This window comes from Elephas maximus, chromosome 19 (assembly GCF_024166365.1).
Source record: "Elephas maximus indicus isolate mEleMax1 chromosome 19, mEleMax1 primary haplotype, whole genome shotgun sequence".
Classification (NCBI taxonomy): domain Eukaryota; kingdom Metazoa; phylum Chordata; class Mammalia; order Proboscidea; family Elephantidae; genus Elephas; species Elephas maximus.
In genome coordinates, this window is record NC_064837.1 from 68,562,802 (window position 1) to 68,584,980 (window position 22,179).

Consider the following 22,179-nt stretch of genomic DNA (forward strand, 5'->3'; position numbering starts at 1 on the left):
CTATGCTGTGTCTTTCCCAGCTTGAGTTACAGCCCACTGTCTCTCCTTCCTGAATCTGCCCAGGCAGTATGCTGGCGTATCTGGGAGCTGGAATAATGTTGAAAATATATCACACTGACGGAAGACACATTTCTTGATCTTAAAGTTGTTGTTGTTAGGTGACGTCAAGTCTCTTCCGACTCATGGTGATCCCATGTGGCAGAGCAGAACTGCCCCATAGGACTTCCTAGGTGGCAATCTTTATAGGAGCAGATCCCCAAGTCTTTCTCCTGCTAAGCCTCTGGTGAGTTTGACCGCTGACCTTTCAGTTAGCAGCCAAGTGCTTAACCACCGTGCCACCTCCTTTAAAGTAGGTGCTTAATATTTGTTTCTTCTTTTAGGAAAGTGGGTGGGGCAAGAGACTGAGCTAATCTTCTTTTATCATTTTGCTTCCCTAATAAAAAACAGAACTTTCTCAACACTTCTCACTGGTGTGACTGCTGAAACTAAGAGGAGAAGTGGCTCACACAACACAGCTGGCCAGCACCGTGGCTTCCCTCGCAGGCCCGCCCCGGGTAAAAAGCACACTAGACAAGGAGGGTGGCCCGGGCAGATGTGGGGTTTATTTGCTGCAGTTCCTTGGCGCTAGTTTACAAAGCAAAAAAAAACAGAAAACAATTGAAATAATAATTCTAGTTTTTTAAAAACCCTGTTGACAGCTTTCAGTCATGTCTTTATAGTTTATATTTTGACACAACTTTTCTTTTTAAACAAATACAAAATAATCCAGGAGGAGAAAAACTATACATGGATTATTTACACCTCTGATAAATAGACTAATACTGATCCAGGTGCCTCTCGGTCCAGGCGGTATCCGTGAGAACCAGTGCAATGGACTTGGCCGAAGGGCGGGAGCCAACCGGAGGGACTCCAGTGACAGTGGTGTCACGGGTGCCGCCCTGGTTCTCCTCCCCAGGAAGTTCAGCTTCCAGCCTGGACCCCCTTCCGTGGCCTTCAAATAAAGATGCCTGAAGCCCCTCCAGATAGGGCCCAGCTACTCTTGACTCCCATGCTAAGAGGGGGACCCCAGATTGCCCCCCACTCCTCCCCGCACAGGCTATTTCCAGAGATGCTGACCGGCCCTAAGAACGGCAGGGGATCTGGGTCCTGCCGCCTGGGAAGCCTGCAGCGAGGCTTGCCCAGCCCACCTTCCTTTGTGGGGAGCCCTCTGCACTCTCCGGGCAGGGGTGGCTGGAGGCGGCAGCTGAGGTGACCTGGTCAGCCCACGCTTGTGCCTGTGGCACGCCGGCCTGGAGTGAGCGGCAGGAGTCGCCCGAGAGTCCCTGAGAGAACAAACGGCGAGAGCATCAAGTCCCGCAGCCCCCCATACCAGGGGTTAGGAGGGGCCTGGTCTACTCACACACGTTTCTTTAAAAAAAAAAAAAAAAAGAAAGAAACAAGTATTTGTTTATTAATCTCCTCTCTCCAAGAAACTGCCTGCAGCCCTGCCCAGCAGACTGAGGCCCAGTCCCCCTGCCGGCCCACCCCAAAATGCAGGGCCAGGGTGTGATCAAGGGCCAGCCTAGAGGCAGGACAAGCTGAGCCCTCAGGCCATCTGGTAAGACCCACTCCTCCTCTAAAACGAGGACTGGAGTCGTAGGAAGAGAGGGAGAAAAACCAAACATGAGACAGTCAGGCCATCCCAGGACCTCCGCAGGGATCGCGTCCTCACAGTTTTGGTTACTAGGTATTAGCTCAAGCAAAGATGCTGACTTTGTATTTTAAAGCTCAACAAGAACTTGAATTCTGAAAGAGACAAATGATTCCAGTGTCCAGACGATTCTCTTCCCTCCTCAGTGCTCTGTACGCACTTGAAGTGGACTGCCTCGGCTGGTGCGACCACACAGCCATGCGAGTCCCTGAGGCCACCGCTGGGCTCTGACTCCGTGACAGGTCCTAGGTCCTCGCTGCATCCACTGTTCCCTCTACCCCGTCCACCCTCAAGCTCACACGGGCACAGAGCAAGCACCCAGGACTAGGCCTGGGTGGCCCCTGGGTGGCGGCACAGGAGGCAGGCCCTGCTCATCCCTGAGCCGGGCCAGTGTGCCTCAGCAGCTGCTTCTCCCAAGGAGCTGCCCACGCCAATGGGGCAGGACGCATCAGAATAGCTCTATGTTACCTTTTTTCTTCTTGAAAACAAAAATATATCTTTATGGCATGTGGCTTCTCTCCTGTCCCACCTTTTTCTTAGCATATAATAACACATGGAAACATGCGTTCACGGTGCTGGGTGAAGGCTTCTTCACAGGAAGTAACCAGAGGTAAACCGTCAGCTCCGGCTTTGCTATCAGACCTGCACAGTGGGGAGGCGTCGGGAGGCTGGGCTGCCGGGAGCTCCCTTCTTAGAGCAAAGGCTGGAGAAGCCGTGCTTCCAGAGGCTTCCGGACCCTCTCCCCTAGGGATCACAGCCTGCCCATCTCCCACTTAAAAAAAATAGCAAAAGCTGAAGCTAGTCTCTAGGCTTGGGGCAGTGCCTAGTATGGAGCTGCTCCTGCTTGGCCGCCCGCAGACTCGGCGCAGCAGCAGACTCGGCGCACCAGCAGACTCGGTGCACCGGCGGGGCTGCTCAGTGTCTTCTGGTGATGGAAACCTTCTTCTTGCGGGCTGCCAACATCTCGTAGAACGGGTCCCTGCTGATGGCCGCTCTGGAGCACACAAATGGAGAGAAAACGGAAGAGACATGAGGACACAGTCAGAGAGAGAGGGGCCGGGGGGGCTCCTAGGTGTCCTCACCCCTCCCTGACCAGGGCAGAGCAGGGCAGGGCTGAGGGCAGGAGGGAAGCTGCCTGCCTGCAGCAGCTGGCCCCATGCTCCATATCTGTGATTCTTCCACTTTCAGCAAGTGACGGTACAGATGTTTGCAGCTGAATTCCCATTTCCAGAGAAGCAGTGCTGTATGTGGCTGGCTCCTGAGTAGCACACAGCCTACCCTGCCTGCTGGCACTGTGCTCACGGCCAGTGAGAGGAGGGACTGGGGGTCTCTTCTGGGCTGACCAGGAACCCTTTCACCAAAGATGGGGTTCATAAGAGAATGGCTCTATGGTTCCTGGGGGAAGACTAGAACTCGACAGTACTAGGAATGCCTGAGCAGGCTTTGTGCTCCACCCCAGATACACTGAATCAAAATCTACAGTCTAACAAGATCCCCAGGTGATCCTTACGTATAACAAGTTTTGAGAACCACTGCTCTACTAATGGTTTTCAGAACTGGCCCCTAACCAGCAGCATTAGCATCGCCTGGGAACTTGCAAGAAATGCAAATTCTCAGGAGGGGTTCGAACCTGAAGAAACCAGAAGGAATCGGTTCGAAGCCCTAGTCCTGAGGGGGCATCACCAGGAAGATATCTGACCACTCAGGGTGGACTGAGGGAATTCAACCAGCAAAAATCTGGCTTTATTTTCGGGGTTCTAGGGTGGATCCACCTTTGCTCCTCGGGTGGGCCAAGCCCCTTGGGTGGGTCTCGGACGCCTCTGAAGAGGTGTGCATGATGCTCTTGTGTGCCTTGTGAGAGGCAGTGTTTTGCAAACAGAATGGTAGTTTACAAGCAGACAGAGACTCACACCTGGGCTCTGGCACTTCCCTTGTGCTACCTCCCAACTCCTGCCCCCACCCCCGTTAAAATGAGACACTCCTGCTCCTCACTGGGCTTTTGGGAGGCTGAAAAGAGAGAATATATACAAAACACACGGCAAATAGCTCTCAACCAGAGGCTGCCATTACTGCTGGAGTGCCAATTCTATTTGTACAGAGGCCTGGTCTAGTGAGTGCCATGCTCCTGGAAACCACGGGCCAGGGTGCTGGAGACTAGGGCTGCTGGGGGCTCCTGCACCTGGCCTTTTCCAAACTGTCCCCGAAGCACTGGCAAAGAGGCTCCCACACAGCAGGCCCTCACGCTTTCTTGTTGTCTCCAGCTTTCCCAGGGAGAAATACCAGAGCCAGGGCGGCTGACATTCAGCGCTGTAGGGCACTGAGGACACAGGTTCCTGAGTCAGGCTGCTTGGTTCGAAGAGCAGCACCACCACCGTGTGTCATTAACCTCGCAATGCCTCAGTTTCCTTGTTCACAAAACAGGGATGATAAACCCAACATTCCTGCCCTTTGTAGAGTGGTAAGGATTAGAGGCCTTGCCTGGAGAGTACGCAGAACGCTGTCTGCAAGTTTACAGCCCTGAGTCTGAGCAGAGGGTCCCCATCTGCCACAGGGGCAAAGCCAGTTCTGGAACAGAGCCACGGGAGCTGGGCAACCCCATAGGGAGGGCCCTACATTCACGTTAATTAAAGAGTTCAAGATCATGGATGTGATTTGAAAGAATGATTAATTTTTCTGACTAGTGAAGTTATAACCCACATTAGAGAAAAAATACCGAGGTACAGCTAGGTTTTCCTGAAAGAATAATGGGGGAAGGGAGGCTATGCATGACCATGCATAGAGAACGCTGCAGTGACTGACAGCACAGAGCTCACACACGCATGACCACACGGAGGGAACGCTGCAGTGAATGACACAGCACAGAGCTCACACACGCATGACCACACGGAGGGAACGCTGCAGTGGCTGACACAGCACAGAGCGCACACACGCATGACCACACGGAGGGAACGCTGCAGTGGCTGACAAAGCACAGAGCGCACACACGCATGACCACACGGAGGGAACGCTGCAGTGGCTGACACAGCACAGAGCTCGTACAGAGGCAAACAGATCAACAGAAGTCAGCATGTGTGTAAACTAAAGAAAGTACTTCAAATCAGATGGCAAAAAAGGATTAATAAAAAAATAGTGTTGGGCTAACTGGCTATTTATTTGAGGGAATAAAGTCATATCCCTTACTTCAAACCAGGACTTTATGTATAAAAATCACGTGGAGATCTTGTTAAACTGTACATTCTGACTCAGTGTATCTGGGGTGGAAATGCAAACTCTCAGCAGGGGTTTGAACCGAACCAAACCATATATAAAAAACAAATTCCATGAGGAATAAAGAAATGGAGAGAAGGCTGACTGATCTACAGGAGACAGATCTGGGGGTTTAGGAGGACAGGTGAGAGCGGTGACAAGGGCCACGCAGTGTCAGACTCCAACACCCACAAGCTGAAGGGCACAGTCACAACTCCAAGGCCAAGGAGAAGAAAAGGCCCGCAGTAAGGAAGATGTCAAAGAGCGGGCGCCTCAAACCTTCCGGCCCTTTCCGATCCCTGGAGAGCTTGCTAAGATGCAGATTCCACTACGTCAGGGGCGCTGAGTTCTAAGAGCTCCCAGGCGAGGCCAATCCTGCCATCCCTGGACCACACCAAGCAGCCAGGGCAGAGGTGACGGCCGCAGCCACAAAGGTGAGGCCAGCACACACCAAGCGACACACACACAACACTAAAGCAGAGGGCCTTCCCTCAACACAATCCAAGTAGAAACTATAAGTGAATCCAAGTGGTGGAGTACGTGAATCACCAATATGTGATCGTGGCTTCTTAACGCACTCTTTATTGTTCTCTCACATCCAAGTTTCCAGGCTTACTGGCTGGCCGACATCTCACGCCAAGCAACTACCACAAGGAGTAAGAGAATCAGACTTTAGATCTGGGAGGAACCAGGCTCTCTGGGGCAGAGCTCTCATTTTCCCGCCACACTGCGTCAGCTGCCAAGCTCCTGACTCAGCCCCGGCTCTTTCCAGCCCATCAGGGCCTCCTCCCCTGAAAGCACCATGCGAAACGCGCATCCCAACCATGGAAGCGCCCCCACTGAGCGCCCCTGGTCAGGGATGACATGCCCAGGACACCTTCCCTAAGAATGCACTTTTGAGAGGTGTCATGGATTGAGTTGTGTCCCCCCATAAATACGTGTCAACTTGGTTAGGCCATGATTCTCAGTATTGTGTGGTTGTCCTCCATTTTGTGATTGTAATTTTATGCTAAAGAGGATTAGGGTTGGATTGTAACACCACCCTTACTCAGGTCACCTCCCTGATCCAATGTAAAGGGAGTTTCCCTGGGATGGGGCCTGAACCACCTTTTCTCTCTCAAGACGTAAAAGGAAAAGGAAGCTAGCAGAGAGCTGGGGACCTCACACCACTAAGAATGCAGCACCAGGAGCAGAGCGTGTCCTTTGGACATGGGGTCCCTGTGCCTGAGAAGCTCTTCGACCAGGGGAAGATGGAGGACAAGGACCTTCCTCCAGAGCCAACAGAGAGAGAAAGCCTTGCCCTGGACCTGATGCCCTGAATTTGGACTTGTAACCTACTAGACTGTGAGAAAATAAATTTCTCTTTGTTAAAACCATCTACTTGTGGTATTTTTGTTATGGCAGCACTAGATAACCAAGACAAGAGGCATTCCCAAAAGGTTCTAAAGATAGAAGGGGGCCCTGCCTGGCCAACCCCCTTAGCCCCATCAACACTTATAGCACAGGACACAGCACTGATAGCCCCGTGTCCATGATGACGATCACCTCCACTGAGCGGTCCCCTGGAGAAGGAGATTGGCTTCCTAAGGTGAGACGAGACAGTCCAGTGAACACCGGTGCCTGTAAACGTGCTCACCTGTTCTCTCGGGTCTATGAGGTGCACCTGGGAAACAAGGGAGGGTTTGAGGTGCTCTCTGAACCCCTGAAATGGTTGAAAACCCACAGAGCCCCCTGAGAAGTCATCAGGGAATCTCGACCAAACCATCCCCTGAAGCTTTAAGACACAGAGTGCAGAAGAAGAACCGACGGTACCCGTAACCACCGAAAGGAGCAACACTTTCGGGGTGAGAGTCAAAGGCCAGTCAGGCCAGTCTCCCATTTCTGGGGGCCACATACTTAATGCACTTGATCCACTCCTCCTTCTCCTCGGGCGTGGGTGCAGAGATGCGGTACACCGTGTGGTTCCCCTCCACCACGCGCCCGTCAGCCTCCGTCTTGCAGGCCTTGATCACTTGGTCTTTGTTGTCAGGGATATAAAGCTCGAAGCAGTTCTGAGAGTCAAGAGAGAAGGAGCAAATAACTGAGAAGTCGTAGAAAGCTGCTGACTCGCAAAGTGTTCATTATTTCCCCAAAGGCTATTCTGTTCTTCCTAAAGGGGCCGTAGAGATGTCCCTTGGAAAAGACGAGCCTGGAAGGTGGGTTCTGCCGAAAGCCAACTGTAGCTAAACAGGCCTTACTGACAAAGGTGTTAGCTAACTATATGTCAGCTCCACTCCTAATATACAGAAAATATGGAGACAGCCAAATGTTACTTTAGGTTTCTTAAAGCCAAGCCAACAAAGTCATAATATTCCAAAACCAAGGGGAAATACTTCATCAGGAGTCCCAAGGTTATGGAACAAGGAGCCCAACCCCAAACACACGTGCTGCTGTTGATGTCGTCTTAAGAGGGGCAGTATCAGTACCTCTCTGACACTGATCACTAAACGATAAAGCGGCCGGCAGAAGAAGAAGTTTTAGAGTCTCTTCTTTGGCTTGGCTGGGGAAGAACAGTAAAGATAACCAGAAAAAGGCTAAATTAAATCATAACAGTACTTCACAGCAGTTTTTCCAACTGAACGTTTGCAATTTTACTCTTTTTCAGGGAACTGCTACGCCCATCCCTTTTCTTCTCACCACAAACACTCACTGGTTTTTTGGAGTCCTCCACCTCCCGGATACTCAGGTTCTCCAAAGGGATGATCCCCCGGGGCTCCTTATCCTACAGGAGAGAGGAAGAGAGGACGATATCACTGCTTATCCCACAGAAGACAGGAGAGTGGGGCATCACCACTCAGTCTGAGGACACACACACTGTGATATTGCTCACTGGCGACTCACTGGAGATGTCCTGCCTTCACACAGCTTACACTCACAGACCAGCTCCAGTGCCCACACCACACACCCTGCTCTACAACAAGAAGGGGGGCCAAGAAAGCCACGGGGATTGTCAATCAGCTCTAGCACACAGGAACCCCTATAATCAACTGCCCTTTGTAGTGGAAAGCTCAGAAGATTCAGCAGACGCCTGGGAAGACTGCGTCCACAGTGGCCCAGGGCGGCTACTCCTTTCACTTACAACATGGTCTTGCCTCTGTGTCTGGCTCTCCGCAGCTTTTAAGCCTCAGTTCTGGTGTTGACAGCTCCAGAAAGCCTTTCCCAGCCTCACAATAGGCATCCTTGTCTGTATTCTGTGGCGGCTCTCACTACCTCCGTGTTAGCTGCTGCCCGATCATCCCCCAGCCGGACTGGGCAATGCTCAAGGAGACATTTCTTTCCTGACAATTCCTCCTAGGTCTAAAATAGCCCCTAAACACATGTCCAGAGCAGAGCTGGACAACCTGCCACCCCACCAGCCAAGTGGTCCTCCTCTAGGACCTCCAGAGTCTCCCCTCAGCGAGACTCCCATTCCACCTGCCCAGTTCCACCTGCCCGAGGTTGGCCTCCATCCTTCAGGCCTCCTAATTACTACTGGTTTTCATTTCTGCATTGCCAGCGCTTAGAGCATTCCTGGTCTGTCCCGCAGCCGCACTTCCCAGCCATTTCACACGATCAGCTCCACACTTAAGTGAAATCAGCGCTCACCACCGGTCTTTACATCCTGAGGTCTATCTTTTGAGACTTTCTCTCACTGGCTGGGCTTTGCTGCTGGGCAGCTTTTCCAAGAAGGACACACAGGGCTGCCTTTCATGTGTTTTCTCATGTTTGATAAGGCCGTTTGGTGGGTTTTACTTCAAGGGCCAGGTGGGTGGATAAGGGTTCTCGATCACACCTTCTTTCCTTTGGAAGTGCAGACCTAGAGCCACTATTTTTTGGCACTGAAAGCCACTGCAGATGATTTTCTTTTTCCAGCTGAATGCCTGAAGACTTGGCTCTAAGTTCAATTGTTTACCTGGGCTAAGCCTTGGTGCCAGGCTTCCTAAAACTTCCCTGAAATACAGTAGACTCTTGTGACTTTGCAGATCCAGGTATTTCTCTCCTTTTCAGGGAAATGATCTCATAACATATCATAGCAGGCCTCTGAATTCACAGGTACCAATTATTCTGGTATTGGGGTCATCTATATCTGTTCTCCGGATCTGCAAGCTGCTTTTCTCTTTCTCGTTTTTTTTAATATTTCTCCTTTTCAGATGTACTCTCTGTGACTGTCTCAAGCCTTTTCTCTGCAAGAGTGATTACATTTTTGGCTATTTCTGTCCCATTCCTTGAAGTTTTAACTTGCTTACTGATAAATAAGTAATAACTCTTCAGTTACATAGCTTTGGTTCTCATTTGTTTAAAGTCTGAACTCACCTTTCTGCCTTCCAGTTTGTCCCAGGGACTCTGGGAGCGACTCCCCACCTCTCCTCCCACTGTGTCTATAAAGACATGAGCTTTCCCCGTTTCGCTCCACCCACTCTTCCTTCATCACCTATCCCCTCCTTGGCTGTTTCTTCTGAACCACATGTTCCGCATTTCTGCTACTCCAGGAAATCTGAATTCCCCAAATCACTGTTAATTCCATCTCCCTTTCAATAGGCCACAGGCTCTTTCTTGGCAATGACCCGAGTTCACTTCCTGGCCCAGCTCCAAAGTGCTGTTCTTGGTACCATCTCCCCCGCCTGGAGTCTGTCCTCATCTAGAACGGGGTGCTGCCTCTGGGCCGAAGCTCCTTCTGCAGGGTCAGCTGCATCTTTAGGGTGCCTGATTCTGAGGTCTGTCTTAGTTCTTCCGCTCTGCTTAAATTCTCCCCTGTCCCCACAAAGAGACAGAAGGACAAAGGGGAAAAGGGGACTGTCCCCACTGCCTCCTTGTACGACACCAGCCCTGTGAGCGACAGCTGGTGCTCACCGTTGTGTACTCGAAATAGTACAGGCAGTTGTCCGTCAGAATGAACCAGCGTCGCTTCCACGTCTTCACCCTGCCACCTGCAGAGCAAGCAGAGAGGCACATTGGACAAGAGACACCAGGCCCAGAGCGGGTCCACAACACACAAAGCACTCTTCTTTAGGGCGGTGAGGGGGGCAGGGCACCGAGGGGACACAGGGGCCATGGCAAACGGGTGTCAAGAACAAGACACAGAGCCAAGACAGAAGCATCTTTATGAAGTGAAAGTCTCGGTACAAGCAGAGCAAGCGATCTAGCGACACCTGGAAATGGAGTCAGACGCAGGATGGGCGCCTGGGTCTGGGAGAAACCCAGGGGCAATGACGACACACAATGCGAACTGGACGTGGGCAGGAGAAGCGGCAGCGAAAGGCCTACCTGTGTGGTGGAAACTGGCAAACAACAGAGAAAGGGGGGCAACGCCAACCTCCAGTCCAGGGAGGTTGCTGCTAATCAGCAACCAGCCCCAGCCTTTAAGGAGCCGTGTCTGAGCAGAAGGTGGTGGGAAGGAGGAGACGGGAAGCAAGCCGTCTTAATCCCTTCACAGGCAAATCCACAGTATTCCTGGAACGGGGAACTCAAGCTCCTGTGGCTTTATCCTCTGCCCCCTTCCTGATTGGAGCGAATTTCTACAAGGGCTTTCAGGCTTCAGGGCCAGTGTTCTGAAAATAGGACTCCCCTAGGGTTCTGGATGAAAATCAAAGCACAATTCTTTTATTGGGGTAGAACCAACTTTTAAGGCGAGGCCACCTGCAGGAGCTTGCTCAGTTCTGGACCTGTCACTTGAAGCTTATGACAAAAATAGCTAGACAAGGGGCTGTGGGACACAGGAGCACAGGCGGTAGAGGCCGTGAGTCGGGGACGGTGTCCCGAACCCTTGCTAATTAAAAAAAAAAAAAAAAAAAATTTTTTTTTTTTTTTTGCTAATATTTCTCAGTAAAAAGCTTGGGGGTGAGGAAATGGTGCTGAGGCAAATGCTAAGAAAGGAAAAGGAGCTGTACCCTGCTCTCAAAACACGACACCAACCACACATCTCCTCCTCCGCTTACATTGGGTCAAGGGGACCTTTCGGAACATGAGCCATACGAACACCATCCCTGAGGTGTGCACTCGTTAAGGTGCGCTCAGCATTTCATAAACACTCCTTACTTCCCTGGATGGCACGGGCTTTTTTGGTAAGTCCTGACTTAAAGAGAACATCGCTTCTCCAATCTTCAGAAGAGCAAGGAAACCTAGCGGCCAATGTCTCGTGTGACACCAGATATATCTTCCTCTCTTGCCCCTCACCACAAATAGCCGCACAAAAAGTAGGGCAGTGTCAAAGGAAAAATTCCCAACTGCCAGGGCACGCCCATACGCTTACACCAGAGAGAACTGGAAGGGGTAGGGTTGGTGGGGTCATGTACATAACATCATGGAAACAGAGCCAGAGCAGAGCCCTGGCAGACAGGTGGAAGGCCCATCTTACAGCTCTGCTCAGGTGGCTGAGCTCTAAGGAGGTGGAGTGATTGGCCCTTAGCTGTCCAGGTTTTAGATGGCACGGACCCAGGTTAGGAAGCGGAGTGGGCCATGAGCCAGTCCAGGCCCCCGCCCACCATCCAGCCTGGACTGACACCAAGCAGAGGAAGACTCGCTTCCTCGCAGCGACTTCTGACTTTTCTGTGAGCACGCGCCTCTGTTCCCTAAAGGTCAGGGGGCATGAAACTAAGAACAAACTGCAGATGGACAAGAGGGCATGCATGTGGAAAACAGGGATGGCTGGGTAGAATTAAAATAAAGGAGGAGGAGGAAGGAGACAAGGGAAATATTTACAACTAGAGCCCATTTGCTATGAAAATGGAGCCTGTCCCCCTTTCGGAGGGCTGAGAACTTGGGTTGGTAGTTTCTTGGGCTCAGTACACAACAAAATGCCAACCCACGCTGGCCTCCCGAGCACCCCCGTCACAGGCCACAACCTGGACACTGAAGGCTTAGGAGAATATGGGGAGAGGTGTCAGGGGTCAATGGAGTAAGATGGGAGGGACTCTGAGGGAAAGAGCAAAGCTGGGGACATTTCCTGATGACAAAAGGTGGTTATGTCCCCGGGGCACCCTGCTGCTTTGCAGAGACCTCTGCCATGGGGCATCACTGCGGTCCCCAGGGAACATTCCGTGTTGAAAGAAAACAGACATGAAGAAGCAGACAGGTTCAATGCGCGCACCTAGGACAGTCCCTGTGGAACTCACAGGACACCCCATGGCTGCTCAGCCCTCCCTCACGCTCAGAGAGAGCCCAGGGTGCATCTCCCCTGCGGTTTGGAACAAGCCCTCAAAACATCTTAATAAATGCCAGGGCGTGGGGCTGTTCTTCTCAAGGTTAGCTCTGCTCAAGGAATGCTCAAGCAGAAACCTGAGAAGCTCCTGGGCTGGGCAAAGCCTGTTTCCTGAAAATCAGCCAGTGCAGTGTAGCTACCAACAACGTGACTACTAAGAGGCTAATTTTGTGTTTTTAACAATGACTCTTTGACAAAGCGGAGGGAGAAAAACAAAACAAAGCATAAAAAGAGAACCAAGGCTGTCATGCCCTCCCTCCGAATGCCCAGGAAATTATGTTAAGGGACTTGAGGGTTTTTGTTTGTTTGTAAACTTTACTTGGCACTACTGTGAGTCTAGCAAACATCATCTCCATTTCCTGCAAAGGCAAATGTAATTTCTTTTCTGACTTTGCTGTCTGATCATGGTATGTCAGGAGCACGAGGCTTTGGGACATCTGATTCCTTTTCCCCTCCTCGTCCTCACTTAGAACTGCCTTCACATCAGGCTGATGTCGATGTGATCCAACAGAGACAGTATATGCCTGGCCAATAACTCCAACAGAAAATTCAGTAAAAACTTTCTCTGCTTTTACAAACCCGCTCTTACTGTATTTTCTCACTTTGCTGCATCACATTCCATAAAGTTAAATTATCCGACACCTTGGTACTTGGCTATCTGAAGCACTAGGTCCTACTGCTAAACGGTAAATCATGGCAATTGCTCCAAACCCCTGATCCTGGCCAGTTCCCTAGGGACTGTACGGTAAGTTAGAAGCAGCAATTACTACTACCACCAGCAATTAAAAAACAAAATAACCAAAAATAACAAAATTAGAAAACACTGCAGCGATTACAGTGGCCTGGGCAGAGCAAGCGAGCAGGTCAAGGGGATTACATACCTCCTGGAGTTTGGGGCAAGGAAAAGGAGAGCCAAAACCATGGAAACATACAAATGAGGGAGAAAAGAAAATTAAAACAAAGAAATTAAACCAGGCTCCTTAGTCTCACAGTACACGTATCAGTCACATTCATGTCTGCCTGAGGCAGGTGCTGAGCGTGGAAACACGCAGGGGCCGGCCGTGCAAGAGTGGGGTCCCATGGGCTGGGCCTGTCTGGCGGAGGCAAGACTTGAGGCATCTACTGAAAATCTCACCCCCAGATGCCGTAAATTTTTCTTACAAAGCTAATATTTATTCACATATCCAGAGCCCAGAGTGAAGAGAGTGAAGATCACTCCAGGGAAAATTACATGTCCTTTCAGATGACTATCACTTTGGTTTTTAGGAAACTCTGGTGGCCTCGTGGTTAAGAGCTACAGCTGCCAACCAAAAGGTCAGCTGTTAAAATCCACCAGACGCTCCTTGGAAGCTCTGTGGGGCGGTTCTACTCCGTCCTTTAGGGTCGCTGTGAGTCGGAATTGACTCGATGGCAACAAGTTTGATTTTTTTTTTAATCGCTTTTTAAGTGTGCGTGAGAACACACACACACATACAGCCATGGACATGTATGTACATGTGTGTACACACAAGGGTACGGACTCTCACGGATATCTGCACACACAGACATCTACACACAACCACAGAAGGCTGGCCACCCACCTCCTGGGCACGTAAGGACAAAGGGATGATGCTAAGGGTGCTAACATGAGCACAACAATTCTGAGAGTTCAGAAGGGCCTGGTGCGGTTTTACAAAAGGAATGCAGTGACCTAAAAACTAGCCCCCCATTTAGTTTAGTTTTTTTCATTTTAGAAATATGGAATGCCTCATGAATCTGCATGCCATCCTGGTGCAGAGACGAAGACAATCTCTGTGTGCTCTAATTTTAGTATCTGGGCTGCCAAAGGTAACACTCAGCATTACATTTAAACAAATTTCACCAGAGGGGGAAGCAAATCCAAGCTTGGATGCACTTCTAGAATTTCCAGTAGGTTTCCTTTTAACGCCATCTGCTTGCCAGTGAGGACGCACAGCAGGCTGGGCGCCCATGGGGTCAGTCATTTTAGAGCTGTAAGTTCAAAGGCTCTACTGGCTTAAAAATGAAATGCTGGCTGATTCCAGGGACATTTAAGCCTCCCATCAGTGAAGTGGTGCTCCATGGGGATTTCATAAATCAAGTCACTACATATAAACACAGGACCCGGGACAGGCCTTTTAAGAAGCATAAACCCTATTATTATCTGAACTAGTAAGAATTCAAAGATTGCATTTTAGCGCTTCCCAACGCTCCAGCGACGGCCGAGTAAAGACCCTGCTCTCACTGGGAGGAGGAACCAAGATGGTAGAGCAGGACCATTCTAACTCAACCCTCTTGATCTTGTGGGGATCCGCTCACAGGCCAAGGCAGAGGAAAACAAGGTACTCTCTTAGTGGCCGAAAACGACATCGGAGTCGAGGGCTCTCTCTGTGTTCTGAAACAGTAACAACATCACCACCTAAGGACGGGGAATGCCTGTGAAGACCCTACTGATTTGTTTCCCTGTGGGTCTCTCCATCACCCTCGTTGCGAGGCAAGAGCACAGGTCTCAGCAGAGGGCAGAGAAACTCATCTTGTTTTTCTGAATGAACAACATCATTAATGTGGCTGATTCGGGTTGGAAAGGAGGGAGGCTACTGCCCAGGATGAGGAAGAGTGCCGTGGGTGGAGCTGCAGCCGGGGCTCTAGGCTTGCCATGCACGCTGCCTGGGGAGCGGATGCACGGTGATGATGCACTGGGGTGGGAAGGGGGTGGGGGGGCGCAGGAGCACCAGCTACAATCTATGTGATGGCAAGTAGAGAGATGGACATAGCTGTCACCCTCCCAGCGGCCCAGAGGCTGGGAAAGTGGAAAGGGCCAGGTCCTACAGGACTGCCTCCAAACAACACCTGGTCAATAAACTCAAGTGGAAACGTGGACACAAATACACACGGGCAACATGGACAGCTGAGGGCAGCCTGTCCCCAGGAGTCTCCGCATGTCACCCAGGGTGCTGGCTATGCGCTTCACCTCCTTTCTGGAGAGGGTTTTTGCTCTAACAGAACTCCTACCAGGCTCTCCACAGCAACCCCATCACCCATCCCATCGTCCCAGACGCACACACAGCCTTTCTTTCTGAGTTCCTCCTATGGGAGCCCTAATCCGGAGGGTGTCACTCACCGAGTTTCAACAGCCAGCCTTCTCGGTCTGGATTGAAGAAAGTATGAGTGAGGTCATTCCCATCATCTTCTGGGATCTTAAAGGGTTCGTTTTTTATGCTCTCATACAGATTCTGGGATAAAAGATGACAAGGCATGTCTCTGATTCCAGAAACATCTTTCCTTCCTCCCCTTTCTCTTCACTCATTCAACAAGCTTCCACATGTGCCTGCAGGGTGCCACGACTCCGCTGGGCACTGACGGCAGAAGAGTGTGGCAGTCCCTGGTCCCGCAGCTCACAGTCCAACGACAACATAAATGAGATGTCTACTGGGCAATTAAGAAGGAAGAGAAAGCAGCCAGACTTCTCCTCAAGCTTTTCGTTTCAGATTTATAAACCACTTTCCCCTTCCTGACTCCTCAGCTGGGCCTCAGTACCAATTTCTTAACGACATTCACATCATTAGAAGAGTAGGCTCGTGATACCCCTATGCCTTCTCCCTCCTAAACGCAACCCTGGTCCCAGGACTGTGACAGCAAGCCAGTGGGCAGGTGCTGCTGCGCTGGGCTCACCCGCAGGAGCTCCTCAGGCAGGTCCCCCCCATCGTTGATGCCTCGGTTCATGGCGATGAACCTCTCCACGGTGGGCTTGTCTTTGACGTTGGGGTTATGCAGGCTGGTGTTCAACATGATGATGGCAAAGGAGAGGACGTAACAAGTGTCTAAAGTCAAGAGAAGAGCAAAGGGGAGCCATTGTATGCAAGGCAGTCAGGAACATTCCACCCAAAAGAACAAGAAACGCCCAGTGAAACCACGAGTAAAAAGCCACGCTCTCAAAAGAAGAGCAGAGACCACTGGTCTTGGTATGCTCTAGGGTGCACTATTAACTGAAAAGAGAAGGCACGAAAGAGGACAAACAATATGTCCTTCTCTTTCAAAAGGACCCATATGTATATGTATAAGCAGCCCTGGTGGCACAGTGATTAAGAGTTCAGCTGCTAACCAAAGGTCTGCAGTTTGAATTCATCGGCCGCTCCTTGGAAACCCTACGGGGCAGTTCTACTCTGTCCCATAGAGTCGCTAGGAGTCAGAAGTGACTCAACGGCAAGAGGTGTATGGACATATGTGTCTACGTGAATGCACACCACGCCCTCGGAGGACGCGTCCAAACTCCCAACACTCAACGTCGGAGTAAGAGCAGGAGAACTGTGGGAGAGCATGACAGGAATTTCACGTTTTACTAAATTTTTTTAACAACAAAAATGTAGTCATGTATAACTTTGGTAGCTACAAAAATAATTATTAAACCATGAATTTAATCCAAAACGTCTAATTCCCTGAAGACAGCCATCTCCTCATGGGGCACTATGGATAGCTTCCGGGGCTCAGGGGGGCCCTGAGGGTGAGGAACCTTCACTGTACTAAGAGACGTGTGCTCTTTCAGATTGTAGAAGCGGGTATACGCTGCAGAAAATCTGAAAACGGCAGTTTACAGAAAGAAAATACAGATTACCTATCGTCCCACCACCAAGCAGTAACTCATTTTGCTTCCTTTTGTCTACATGAATCCAATACCTGAGTATAATCTGGCAGACACACACTGCAGCAGAATGGAAAGCAGAATAGATACATCGTTTTGACTCCACTTTTGCTCATCTTACTAGCATTTTCTCATGTCATTTAAATTTTCTTCAAATGCACGAATTTTTAAATAGTTGCCCATTTCATGATTCAGAGGTGCCACAATTTATATTCCTATTGTCTTACTGTTGGACTTTTGGGTGGTTTCCAGCTTTCTGCTATTATAAATATCATTTAAATAAATGTTCTTAGGCATGAATCAAAGCTCTTTTGTTTCAGAAATGATCCAGTGCCAAGAAGAGGCTGGTATAAAGCGAGGCAGGACGAGCGCTCCTGGTTACCTGTGGACTGGAACACCCCGTTATTGCAGCGGCAGTACCGCTGAGCAAAGGCCTCCATCATCCGGTCGATCTTCTGTGCCTCTCCTGGCAACCGGAAGCTCCACAGGAACTGCCTGGTGGAGAAGACAGGCCGTGTTACAGCCCCTGGTGAGACAAGTGACTCCTCTGCGAAGTGTTAAACTTCCTATAATCTGTAATATCAAATGGCAAAAGGGATGCCTGCTGGGCTGCAGTCTTGTTACAGTCACTCTGAACAGACACAGGCTCACCATTCTGCAGCACTGTTATCTTAACCACAGGTACGATGTGACCAGGCTTACTGGTCTGACAGGGACTAGAGAAACCCCGGGAGTATGGCCTACGGACATCCTTTTGGCTCAGTACTGAAGTCACTCCTGAGGGTCACCTTTCAGCCAAAGGTTGGACAGGCCCATAAAACAAACAATAATACACATAGCTCAACCATGTATACGAGACTAAACGGGCACATCAGCCCAGGGGCAACGACAAGAAGGCAGGGGGGGACAGGAAAGCTGGACGAATGGAAATGCGGAAGGAACCCAAGGTCAAGAAGGGGAGAGTGTTGACACATCACAGGGCTGGCAACCAATGTCACAAAAACAATATCTGTATTAATTGTTTAATGAAAACTAATGTGCTCTGTAAACCTTCATCTAAAGCACAATAAAAAAATGAGAAACGACAGTAAAGTACACAGAAAAAAATGAAAATTTTCCTATTCCAAAGAACGATCTCATTCTCAGACTGATACAGGAGACTGAAACATAGATACTGGTCATTTTAAGCAAACTCCCGTTTCCAGGAAACATGGAGGGTGGCAGGAGAGAGACTTTCTTATAACGGACTCACAACTGACCCCTTAGAGGCAGACGGAGAGAGCCTCTGGCCCAAGCCCAAAAGGTTTAATTCTGGATTATTTTCATCATCTAAATGGCGGTACAGAAAGGTGACGCTATTATGGACAACTATAGGAGTGAACACACAGAATGGCTTTAAAATTTTCTCATGACAATTCTCAAAAGGCACAAGGCTCAGTAAAAATTAGGTTACTTCTCTCTTTGTAAAGTGAAATATACAACTCTCCCTTCCCATTCTAGGAAGGAAATTAAACGGTTTTCTATACTGAAATTGAGAAGAGATTTTAAGCATTCGTCAATTTCCAAAACTTCCAACGTCAAACCTGAGGAACATTTGTATGGATTTTGATTTCAGGGTATATTATAATTTAATACCCTTTAACCATCTGATCATTTTAGATCACAGCCCACTGGACTGTTTTCTATCAAAATACCTCAAGATATTAAAAATAATTCTCAAAGATACGATTACAATAAAATGTCACGCTTGACAGATGAAGGAAAATTTCAGTGAACACATACACCTCCCACACCTCCCAAAGTGTTGCCTTCCAAGATACTCACCGTAACGCCTGGACAAGGTTAAGGTCAGTGAACTCGTGTAACTCCACAAATGCGTGAAGAACCTGGATATTAAACTCATCTCTACTCAAAAGACAGGGGGGAACCAAGAGTCAGAGGCTGCTACTGAAACCCTGAGACACGCGCACCCCCGCCCAGTCACATCTCCAAACTCAGCGTCCCAGGTCCAGTGCGAAGGCTGATGACTGAACTGCCTCTCAGACACAGCCATCCACCCAGTACAGGAGAATACGGTGTCACCACGGCCCCTGTGTCTACCAACTAATATTCCCTGCAAAAGAGCTTCCCCTCAATACCAATGTGACCACTGTGCCTTAGGACAGAAGAACTGGGAGCATTTGGAGCTTGTCTCTCTGTCATTCCTGACCCCTGTCTCTACCGTGTGTGTGTCCTGGAGGTCTTACCTCTCCCCCAAGTAGTCCCCGATGGCTGTCTTGTTGAGCCCTTCACCTTTATACAGGAACTGGGCAATGTCTTCACAAGTGTTCTTGAGCAGATCGTTCTCCATTAAGAACTGGATCCCCTAGTAAGGCAACAAAGATGCCAATGATGGCCAGCCCCAAAGCACTTAGAACGCGAGGGGGAGGGAGGGGGAGAGCCAGGTGTGGGTGCTGGATACTGAGTAAGTGTCTCTGCATGCCTGCCAACTGACACCAAGGCTCAAGGGAATCAGTTAGGAACTGGGGCTTACAACTCAAGGGAACATGACGTTTGCTCTACAAAGTGGCAGCATAAACGGTAAAGCTCAGGAGAACATCTCTGGGTTCTATCTGAGCACCATAGAAACTCCTGTTCAAAGACCAGTGCTACTTCCTTTTCACTTACCTTTTTAGGGTCCATATTAAATTTTTTCCTGCCCATGGCTACATGTTTGTTCCTCTGCATGTTTTTCCTGTAAAACAACCACCGTAGCCACGTTAGTACTGCAGGTCATTGGGAAATACTGCAAGGCTCCTAGGCACCCACTACTCACTCATCAACATGATTACGTTCCAAAGACCAGGTTGTTACAGGAAACCGGTGTTATGTGAGAGTTGGGGGCCGTGTTCCATCTCTGGCATCAGCGTCCCCCCCGCTGTCTGCCAGCTTCCTGTTGCCCACCCCGGGCAGGGACCCTGCTTATCCTCCATCCACCCCATGTGGCCCCCTTTCCGCCTTTCCCCACTGACTTCCCTGGCACCTTTGGGCCCTTGCCCAGCCTCCCCTGCCCACCCACGACCTCGTGTTGTCCTGTTGTCACCCTGCGCCCCCTGAGGCTGGACCAAGATGTCACAGATGAACCAGAGAAGGTGTCCCACCGCCTTTTAGCCTCTGTCCCTTGTGTGGCCCAGTTGTCACTGGGGCCCCGGGTATATTGTTCGGGTGGCCTGCGGAGGGCGCACTGGACCTGGCTGAGGCCCCACATGGGGCCTGGACCATTGGAGGAGCCACCAGAAAATTTTTTCAGTTATTGTAAATGCGAAATGTCGCTAAGTGAGGAGCTGGTATAGTTTCCACAGCCATAGAGGGTACTGGAAAGATCTGTTCGGGAAAGCAACAGGCACCATCTTGCTTGAGCTGTAAAAGGCAACCTGATGTTCGGACCCTGCCTACATGCTCATTTGTACCAAATAAGTGGTTTTATTTTTTTTAAGACGATTAAAAAAAAAAAAAAACTTTATTAAGGTATAATTTATATATCATATAATACACCCACTTTAAATGTCCGTTGGAATGATTTTAGCAAGCTTAACAAATTGTGCAGCCACCACTATAATCCAGGTTTAGAACATTTTCATCACCCCGGTAAAACTTCTCACAGCCATTTACAGTTAACCCCCATTCCAGCTCCGAGCTCCAGGCAACCATTCATCTTTCTGTCTCCACAGATCTGCCTTTTTCAGACAAATCATATAAATAGAATCATAAAACATGTGGAGTTTCACATCTGGCTTCTTTCACTTAGCATAACGCTTTTGAGGTTTATGCGTGCTATAGTATATATCTGTCCTTCATTCCTTTTTACGGCTAAACAATATTCCACTAACGAGCCCTGGTGGTACAACATTTAAGCACTTGGCTGCTAATCAAAAGGTGGGCAGTGTGAACCCACCAAGCAGCTCTGTGGGAGAAAGACCCGGCAATCCACTCCCATAAAGGTTACACCCTAGAAAACCCTATGGAGCAATTCAACTCTGTCATATAGGGCCGCTATGAGTTGGAATTGCCACATTCCGCTGTATAGACATACCCCACTTTGTTTATCTGTTCACCGGCTGATGGACATGTAAGTTGTTTCCCTTTGGGGGCTAGTGTAAATAATATTGTTATAAACATCCATGTACAAGTCTTTGTGTGGACATATGTTTTCATTTCTCTTGGGTAGTAGATACCCAGGAGTGGACATTGCTGGGCTGAATGGCACATTTATGTTTAACTTTTTAAGAAACTACCAACTGAACATGGTTTTCTTGACTGTGCATCAGAATGAAGAATTCAGATTCCCAGACCATACTTCTCTGAATGTGGTCCCACACCAGCAGCTCCCTGCCCCCTGCCCTGTATTCTCAGCTCTATCGAAATGAGAGTCATGGCTCTAGGCTGCTGCCCTAAATGTCAGCAAACTACAGCCCGTGGGCCAAACTTAGCCCCTCTGCATGGTTTTGTAAATAAGGATTTTTTGAAACACAGCCACACCATTTGTTTACATGTTGCCTGAGGCTGTTTCACACTACAAGGCACTGCTGAGTGGTTGTACAGAGACCACGTGGCCTGCAAAGCCTAAAATATTTACTATCTGGCCCTTTACTGAGCAAGTTCACCAAGCCCTGCTCTGGACCGCCAGGACGGCACCACAACAAACACTTCTGGCCCTTCCTGGTAAATAATGAAATAATAACATAAGATGCCATCATTCCCAGCAACTCTGGAATGACTATAATAAAACCGAACTTCATTAACAAGGCTATATCAGGGCAAATTTACTTGGCTGTCTAATCGTTTTTGTTCTAAATCCAGGAAGATTACTCTGACTAGTATTTCCAAACAAATACCACAGAGAAAAGCCTGGTTCATGATTTCCATTGAGCGTGCTGTGGCAACTTCAGGGGCACTCACCGAAGCCGTACGCATACTGCTAATGCACCCTCCTGTGCTTTAGCCTGGTCCCAGCCGGGCGCTTCCCCGAGGCCACCAGCAAGTACGACATGGAGAGCCCAACTTCACATACTTACACTGTGAGATCTCTGCCAACTACAGTCACATTCTTACCTGGGACACTGATTTCACTAGCAGGTCAGCTGGCTCCTTCAGAGACCCCATCGCACTGGCTCAGGTCCTGGAGCCATTTCTCTAAGGGGCTTTTCCCATTTTCTATACTCAGATTTTACACCACGACAGGATACCCCAAACAAAACAGTTATGTTACTCTTACTATATCACCTCGATTAACTAATACATATAAGTTTTAGATCTTGCAGTAGGTATATATTATCTCTATTTGCTTAAATAGCATTTAGGGTCATTTCTACCAAAGGGCGGTGTCAGGCCTTTGATTGAAAACATGACAGC

General features: G+C 49.5%; 1 protein-coding gene across 3 annotated transcripts in view; it reads right to left on the reverse strand.

Annotated features, from left to right (window-relative positions):
* Positions 1-580: 580 nt before the first annotated feature.
* The window catches only part of CYTH1 (cytohesin 1), a 110,890-nt gene continuing 89,291 nt past the window's right edge, over positions 581-22,179 (reverse strand). For 2 of the 3 annotated variants that reach the window (XM_049861536.1, XM_049861537.1), the window contains exons 4-13: positions 19,456-19,522; positions 19,035-19,153; positions 18,613-18,693; positions 17,171-17,283; positions 15,822-15,970; positions 15,270-15,382; positions 9,806-9,884; positions 7,626-7,697; positions 6,833-6,987; positions 581-2,684 (exon numbers count right to left, since the gene is read on the reverse strand). In XM_049861536.1, coding sequence (XP_049717493.1) covers positions 2,606-2,684; positions 6,833-6,987; positions 7,626-7,697; positions 9,806-9,884; positions 15,270-15,382; positions 15,822-15,970; positions 17,171-17,283; positions 18,613-18,693; positions 19,035-19,153; positions 19,456-19,522 — 1,027 coding nt within the window. In that variant the 3' untranslated portion in view covers positions 581-2,605. The remainder of the gene's footprint in view (positions 2,685-6,832; positions 6,988-7,625; positions 7,698-9,805; positions 9,885-15,269; positions 15,383-15,821; positions 15,971-17,170; positions 17,284-18,612; positions 18,694-19,034; positions 19,154-19,455; positions 19,523-22,179) is intronic. The other variant, XM_049861535.1, reaches the window with a different exon arrangement.